Source organism: Anabas testudineus, chromosome 2 (genome assembly GCF_900324465.2).
Source record: "Anabas testudineus chromosome 2, fAnaTes1.2, whole genome shotgun sequence".
NCBI classification, from domain to species: Eukaryota; Metazoa; Chordata; class Actinopteri; order Anabantiformes; family Anabantidae; genus Anabas; species Anabas testudineus.
The window spans coordinates 7,098,191-7,107,282 of NC_046611.1; the positions used below are offsets into that span (position 1 = coordinate 7,098,191).

The window sequence follows — 9,092 nt, forward strand, 5'->3', positions numbered from 1 at the left end:
GCGATTTCGCAGCAGGTGAAGAGTTCAGTAACTGGATCATTTAGATGTTTGTGATGTTTACACACAACTGGAAACTGGATCGTTCTTTATGCTCAGAGCTTAGGCTGCGTTCACATCGGATCCTTTTGCTCCCAATTGAATTGGATCGTTTGTTTTTTTACTGAACCAATCTGACTATGTCTATGTACCTGTTGTCATCATTCAGAGTTGGTCTCTCACAGTCTGGTAAAAACAAACACGGAGGAGAACAACATCAGAGCTGCAGGTGGATGATGAGATGAAGAAGTTTAAGCAAGTTTACTGCAGCAGCAATCACACCAGAGCTGGATACATGTCACTGACCAACATGAACGTGAACCATCAACATAAAAAGATCAGCTATGACTAAAAAAATATGTTCTGCATCCTCCCACTCCTACTCTTATCTACACTGAGTCCTTCCTCCTGTTTAACTCCAGGACAGACACGGTAGTGAAGGAGGTAAACAAAAGCTGGTACTGCACCACTGAGGACACCTTATTAAAAACCAATGAGCTGACATTGGTAATGATCAACCTCATTCACCAAATTTAGTTTAAACAGCACATTTTACCCAGTATTACTCATTCACAGCTGTAGCACTGTCTGAATGGGCAAAACTGCAGCTGCCACCGCATTCATGTTCACGTGTTCTCTATCTGAAGCGGTTATTAGTGTGTTTTAATATGAACAATGGAAGAAAACTGTTGTTATTAATGGGAAATAGAGACAGAATGTGGACTGTGCAGTTCCTCGCATCTCTATGGTGCACTTTAGCTTCAGCTCATTGTTTTGGTTTATGCACACAACTTAAATGTTATATTCAATTCATTCATTGCTCTCATTAGTTTTGTTTCTAGATATAGAGGCAGTTTTTCAGTTTGACATAAACCTATCCAACACCAAAGAGCACCAATAGACAAAGTTGGCAACTACTTTATGAACATAATGACTCCCAATTAGTTTTTATTGCTATTTTTCAGCTGGACACATAAGAGGAAACTACTGTCTAACAAGTTCCACTGTCCTAAAGTGGCTAAAAATTGGTTCATGCAGGTTTAAACAAGTAACATTGATGTGTACATACAGTACATGTTAACGACAGACCAAGATAGAAGTGTCATTTTACCGCATCGTCTGCCGTTCATGAGTTGTGCACTGCTGAGAGCTAATACCTACTACCATGCTCACATCAACACCTCATCCATCTCTATGCACCATCATGGAGCAAATATCCTCTATAACAGAGAATATTCTGATTCAGTTCATGTCCATCAGTGGAATCTGGGTGCTGCGATTCACGATCACCACTTGTCTATAGCAAGAGCAGATTATAGGTTAAGTGTGTGTGCCATCTTGCAGTACAGCTAATCAGCTGTCCTTTCCCATGTCCTTAGTGGTACAGCCCAGCCTGGTGGCTTCACAGCAGAGTGGACTACTTTATTTAGAACAGAGACAGGGGGGAATAAACCGCAAGCAGACGGCTCGGCTGACTCATAGACTAGAATAGAGGCCTGCTTTAAAAACCTGAGCTGTTAAAAAAGACAAAAGGGAGAGTGACACAGTGGAATAAAAAAGTCAGAGAAGGGAAATAAAGTGGGTGCTTCCAGCTAATATGGTTACTGATACTGTGAAATTCATCGTTAACCTTTCAGCGTGCAGTGGTGAAATGTTTCTCAGCCTGTCTGTGAATTATGAGTGCAGAGCTCGGTCAGGGGAGGCGTGCACAGAGGGCAGGGTGGTGTCACTGGGCATTTTGTGGGCAGAGGTTCACTAACAGTTCACTTGAAAACGAGGCAGGATGGGGAGGAATACATTTTCACCAGTCCTTTTTTGCCCCTTAGACATAATTATATGAGCAGCATTTTTGCCCAAACTGGCACAAAACAACCCCCCCCCCCCATATTGATCCTTTAGCATTTATGGAGAAGTTTGCAGGCTACTTTTTCTTCCGTAGTTGCTTCCTGTTGCACAACATTTATATTGATTAACAGGAGAGATTCAGCTCTACCACATCCTGTTGTTCGTCACAGCCACAGTTCATCCTCTGCTGTAATTAAAGATGCAATGTCAGGTGCTGCAGGAGGTGATGCACGCAGCTGTAGTCCTGGTAACCTGCTGTTACTGGACGCGGATATGGAGAGAGGATTGGGAGGAACAGGTGGTTTTTGAGGGGGATTAGTGATGTAGAGAGGAGAGATTTAATTCCCCTCTGGTTTTTCATTAACAGGCTGAATTGTGTGTGGACCTGCATCTTTACACAGTCACCTCAGGAGATTTTTATCACAACACTGTGAGTGTTATGTGATTGAGGTGCAGCAGCTGTAGTTTAGTGTGATTTGATAGAGTATTAGTAGCTGGATATCAATAAGAGTTAACTAATAGTTAGTCTTTTCATTGATTAATAATAATCATATTTAATAACTACAATAGAGGCAATTAAAGGGCAACTTCCCCCATTTTCAACTTGCTTTATACACTCTCTAGTGCGTGTGGTTCTAGTATGAATTGTGTGAAACCTTCTGCTGTCTCTATATTAAAACATCTTTCTGGTTCTATCTAACTCCACTACATGACATCATCTGAGCTGAAACCTTCTCCAGATGATGGCATCTGGAGGACTTTTCCCCTTAGAACCATAGGAAGCAAGTAGAAACTTGGTGAAGTTAACTTTTAAGGCAGACGCTTCAATTATTTCCTTTATTAATTGGTTAAAATGCTAATTTCATACTCCCAGATCCACGGAGAACATTAAATATATTGTTTTATCAACCCAAATCATCTAAAACCAAAAAACTCAGGCAATTAGATAAAAACATTTTTAACTTATTATTATTGATTTTAAAATGATAATCACAATAGTTGGTCTATCAGAGCCAGTTGTTTCAGCTGTAATAATATTTAAGACTCACACACACACACACACAAGCTGTGCACAAGCCAGATTTCGTTCAGGGCATGCCCATTGACACACACACACACACATACACTCACACACCTTCATATTAATCATCAGGTGAGCTGCTGAGGAGGGCAACACCTGCCAGCTGAAACACACACACACACACACACACACACACACACACACACAAGTTAACCAGTAACCTGCCAGCCTGTGCCTGCTCTCCCAGTCTCACATGTTGATTCACACTATTATACACACACACACACACACACACACACACACACACACACACACACACACACACACACACACACAGTGTATGGGCCCCGGATGTCAGTCAGGATCTAATAACTGCACCGCCCTCCCGAGGTCCGGCTCCGGGCGGAACAGGCAGCAGGGGTGCGCTTGATTTAAGGGACTTCAAATGCAGGCAGCAGAAAGATGCAGCACGACCGGAGTTTGAATGCATCACTGTGCAATAAAGAGCAGCTAAAGAAAGGAAAGTGACAAAGTGATAAATGCAATCAGCACGAAAACTCACCACATTAGTGAGGAAATCTCCGTCGCTGAGTTCCTCCAGGTCCAACAGGTTGGTCCCTCCGGACGGGTAGAGTTTCTCTGCTGTTAAACTGTCTAGGATAGACTCCATCATGTCTGTGTGTGTGTGTCTGACGGTCAGTAGCTCTGTGGACTGGTCGTGAAGGCAACAAACCTTAAAGTCAACTCATTAAAAACGAAGCGCGTTTGTTTTTAAGCGGTGGTGTGTTCAGTGTCCTGTCGTTATTCACACCACCCCGGTGAACACACGGAGCCTGGAGCGGAGTCCAGCTGCGGCTGTGATTCAGTGACAAACCTGAAAAATATCGAGGTTTCGCATCGTTGTGCTGCTGTTTCGGACACGTCGCTCTCCATCCAGCTGTGTGTGAGTGTGTGTGCAGCTGTCTCCCACCTCCACACAAACACACACACTCACTCTCTCTCTCTCACACACACACACACGCCAGTGAATAGTCAGTCAACCCCGCCCCGTGGCGTCAAATAACGAGCACGCCCCGCGCACACGCTTCAAATATAAATTCTCTGTCGACTCACATCATTATAACAAACCTTTAAAAAGTGTCAGCGATGGAAAATAAATAATTTAAGTCGATACAAAGGATTTAATTTAATTAAATTATTTTTTCTCTACCGTCTTTAAAGTTTCCACACAAACACTTAAAATACTCCTGTTCACTGACCCATTTGACTATTACCTGCTGAACTTTTGATGGAAATCCACCAATAAAGTGTTTAGTAATAAAAATAAACTGAATATTAATACACAACATTTTCTTTAACAGTTTTTTTATTTTATTTATCTTTTTACCTGGAGTCTTCTTCTTTCTCCATGATGTAGTTTCTGACCAGGATGCCGATTCACCAATAACTGTATCTTCCAGATACATGTGTATTTGTACTACAATACTCAAAACACATTCACTGCAATATTATCATTCAGTAATATCATGTACACTAAAGTACAACACACTGATTAGGTCCATTTTGCACTGATTAGTGTGCAGTTTGATTCTTGCTGAGAGAATATGGTGGAAATAAGACTTTTAAAATGTGAATACTACTGTCAAGTATGGAATAAACTATCTGACAAATATTATTTTAACATGCTTACATTAACAGTTGTGTGTTTTCATCACAGTGCTGTAGTGTGTGAGGTGTGTGTACTTCCCTGCTAGTTTGTCCTGAGCCCTTTAGACCCTTTTCATGTTTTTGCATATGGAGGCTTCCTGTGAGAGAAAAGGAACAGCGTCCTCATTAATGTTATTAGTTCCACCTGGGCCATGCGTGCTATAACAAGTCCAAATGTCAGCTATGTAAAGGTCAGTGCAGTGCAGATGGCAAGAAAAGATTTCTCCACAGTGCACTGGGTGTCATATCGCCCCCTACAGGTCAGAGGGGGTCATTGCTATTTGAGTAATTAGAATATTTGTACCACAATATTATAAATAAGAATTGAATCAGAACCTGTAGATTCAGCATCAACAACCACATTTAGTGCCGATTATTTATGATTCTAACTATTTTTATTTTATCATTTTATTAAATTTGTTTGTGTTAACTACTAATACTTAGGTTGAGTGTGTAATGTGCCTGCGCTCACATTCGGTTCTCGAAAAATATTCTCTCAAATGAAAAAGCTGAAGAATAAGTATCTGTGTGTGAAAGAGAAGAGACAAAGACAAATGACCTTTCTGACACAATGCCATACTCCCTCCAGCTACTACACACACACACACACACACACACACAGGAGAAAGTGGGAATGAAACAGATATTTCTTTCTCGTGCACGAGTGCTCAGGTTTTCCTGTCTCATTCCTCTCCTCTCATTCCGCCCCAGATGATTGTTTCTTCTCTGAGAGACTGAAAGATTGAAATACCTGCTCAGCAGAGGGAGAGAAATCACGTCCATTGTGTTGCAGGTATCAGGGATGGGTGTGCGACTCTGACCTGTTACACAATCTGGGTGGATTTCAGTGACAGATGCATGTATTTGTTTTTTTATTTTAAGCTACACTGCTGATGCAGTTCGAGGGCCGATGCTGCTACTTACATTTAGCATTGTAACACTACACAGAGACAGTAAATAGGACAAACTTTATAAAAACATCACCATACTAACATGCTGATGTTAGCGATGCTGCACCTTAAGACTCACCATTCTTGTTGAAACAGTGAATAATTGTAATAACATTTCTCATTTCTCTAACACGGCTTTTATGCAAATAACACTGCTGGAAAATGTTCATCACTTCAGGACTTTCCTTGTTTCGCTTCAGACTTTTTTTTGGCATCACAGAAATCTGAAAAGAATTCCAAGTTTGTCCTTAACACCAGCAACTCAGGATTTGATTTGGACTTGGGTTTTATGACTTGAACGAATTAATTTCAGCCACAAATCCAAAGAGAATAATATTGTTTTATAACAGGACAGACGTTCAGGACAGTATCCAAACTCTAGGTCTCTGGCTGTATTGTTCGCATCGAGGTCACTGCAGAAGGTGCAGCAGAAACAGATCTCCTTTGTCATAAGTGTCGGTGAAGATTCTCAGTCGTCCAGGTGAAGTTATCTGGAAGTTTAGTCATGGCAACTGGACTTCCTTTAGTTAGGTGAAACGTTTCGCTACTCATCCAAGTAGCTTCTTCAGTCTTTTGTCATAAGTGACTACAATCAGGTGTTTGTGTGTATGTTTTATGTTCTCATTCAAACCATTAAATTACCATTATGTAACAAGCTCCTGTTACTTTTTTAATTTTTCTTTGTTCGGCCCTTTTCTTATCAATCATTTTTCATCTCTCTGCTTCCACCACTCCTCTTTATATCAGTTTACTGAAGTGTCCCTCCCCATGTGTCAGATTATCTCTGTTTCTCTCACACACATCAATGTTTTGTAAGTGTGGTGACTTTCCACCAACGGCAGTCATTCTCTGAGGGAGGGATGCTAAAAAGCAGCACATTTAGATGACACATATACATTTAGTCCATTGTGATGTAAATACACTACAAGCGCAGCTAAAGTAGTGTAACACAGTTACAGAACACACCTATTCATGTCAGCTCTGGCACTGATCAGCAGGTATAAACATCAGTCAGCCCTAATAGAAAGTAAATATCCACCTCCTGGACACAGCACAGTGCAGAATGTAGAGCAGGACCAAAAACTGTGTAGAGAATTAACCTTTATATATAAATGACAAACACCACCTCAGGTAGATTTAGAGTGATAAATGTCATTAATATCTTTATCAAAATCTCATTTGTACTAACTTGTATTATTGTCTGTTTAAATGCAGCAGCTCTCTGATTGGTTGCTGTCTGTTGATGTGTGTGTGCTGTGACAGGCCGCTCTCTGATTGGCTGTCAGAGTGATGATGCAGGTATGACTCATCTTCTATTCTGAGCCGAAGAGGTGACACAGGGCTCTGACCTTTTGTCTCCTTGGTGCCCGGTGTGATGTCATCACCTCTCGTCTTCACTGTCGCCATCCTCTCGCGTCTCTCAGGTTCGTTGGCAGCACAGTTAAGAGGAGCAGGAACTTCAAAGTACTGAGGTGGAAAACACACTGTCAGTGTGTGTGTGTGTGTGTGTGTGTGTGTGTGTGTGTGTGTGTGTGTGTGTGTGAGTCATGTTCTCTCCACCACTCCATCGCCATCAGACAGTTACTATTAGTCCTAACATCGTCTCTAATTTGCACTCTCTGCACTGACCCTGTTAACAAGCTTCTGTCTATTCACTGTAGCAGCCATCCATGGCGATGAATATAAATTAACGACTTTAGTTTAATTACTCGTATTTCCATGCAGTCTGATGAAGAATAAATGAGTAATCAGGGCTGGCACAAGATGTTTTGGGGCTCCGGTTAGGCAGGAATCGCTGTGACCACGACAAACCAAATCATTTTTATACACACATTTAAACAAACCTTAATTATGGTGCTTTTCAGGTGTTTTATTGGTGCGACTGTGATTATTGTAAACTTTAGAAGACAAATTAGGTTGTCCTGCTGATACAAATGAAAAATCAGATGTATTGGCACTATTATTTTCTAACCTTATTGATCCACCTCTCAGTCTCCTTACAAGTGGTTGGAGATGGAGCAGTCTGTATAAACAGTGTGGACACATTTAGTGTGGCTAAAAGCAAACAGCCTTTTTGTGCTTGTTACAGACAAATAAGATGCCAAAAAAAATCTTTCCATGTTTTCCTTCCATGTAATACTCTGTCTTATTTTCTGTTGCTGTTTTTTTTTTTTTTTTTTTACCCATTTGTCTCTCGATGATCATAAAGTTCAGAAGTTCGGAGTGAGCACTGAGGAGAACTGAGTTGAAATATGCCAAAACTGTAATAAAAAACAGCCGTGTACTTTACACACTGTTACATCATCTCTACTCGTACAACACGGGCAAGTTTGATTGTTTTACTCACAGACTGGTGGCATTTAGTGGCTGGATCAGTGATTGACTCGCGTGATTTTTGTGTTATAGTATAAACATCAAAGGGACAAATCATGTTCATAAATCTGCCTCTCTGACCCATCCTGTCTTCTGGGAGGATTTTACAGGGGGTTAAAGGGGTTCGGGGTTCTGTGAACTTCTTCCACAGCAACCGAGACAGAGTTCTACTGTATTTTATGCACATAACTTGAGTCACAGTGTATTTGACTATGAGACTGAAATGATTGTACTGCCCTCTACTGGAGAATGAAAACCACACACAACTCCTGTGGATGCAAATAACTGCTAATTTAAAAAACGACATGCAACAAACTGTAATAAGAGGCACATATTTTAATTGTGCTTCAAGTTGTCTTACTGTATTTCTACCTGAATGGCACAGATGTTATTGACTTTTGAAATAACTTTGTGTGGTTATTTAACATTAAACTTCAAAAGTTATATCATCTGTCCTTGGGTCTTCTAAACCCAAGGACTTTTGCTCTTTCCACAAAAGAAAAGTAGTTTTCACCTCTGATTAATTTCCCCTGAAAATATTTCCAGGTCTATTTAACAGTCTGCTGCTTTTAAAGAGGATGAGGGGAGCTGCTGTGATAGGGAACGTTACTGAAGCTTGCCCCAACTCTTAACCTTAACACATTATTTCACCCTCTAACACCGTATTCATCCTGAGCCAGCCTGTTTCCAGATCGCTTGTTTGTCACAATCATGTCTTGATTACTAAACGGGCCAACCAGGCACAGGTCGAGCAGCCCCAGTAACACAGATAAGAGATATGTGACAAACATTAATGGAAAAAAAAATGACCGCTAACCATCGAAAAGAGACCAAAAAGAAACATGAGTACGATAGATTTGGACAAAATGGCAATATATACCAAACATTAACAATAAAGGACACACTGAAACCACAAATAGACTCAAAATGGCCACAAATTAAAGCAAAAAATATTTCATAAAACTTTGTGACAGCCTCATTTGTTGTCATTTTGTCTCAGTGTGCACAAAAAATCCATCTTATCGTTTTCTATTTTTACTGATTTGCTTTACGTAGCAAAACATTAGGCTCTGGTGATTTGTGTGCCATTTCTCCTTTGTTAAACCAACAACCTGTGAATCCAGAAGCTGCTGACTGACTGAGTGCCGAGCAACTCTAAA

The 9,092-nt window shown here is 40.7% G+C and overlaps 1 protein-coding gene across 1 annotated transcript in view; it reads right to left on the reverse strand.

Annotated features, from left to right (window-relative positions):
- The window catches only part of creb3l1 (cAMP responsive element binding protein 3-like 1), a 28,631-nt gene extending 24,753 nt beyond the window's left edge, over nucleotides 1-3,878 (reverse strand). Inside the window, exon 1 of the mRNA XM_026363985.1 lies at nucleotides 3,465-3,878. Within this exon, the coding sequence (XP_026219770.1) occupies nucleotides 3,465-3,575 (111 nt within the window). The 5' untranslated portion in view covers nucleotides 3,576-3,878. The remainder of the gene's footprint in view (nucleotides 1-3,464) is intronic.
- Between the last annotated feature and the right edge of the window lie 5,214 nt (nucleotides 3,879-9,092).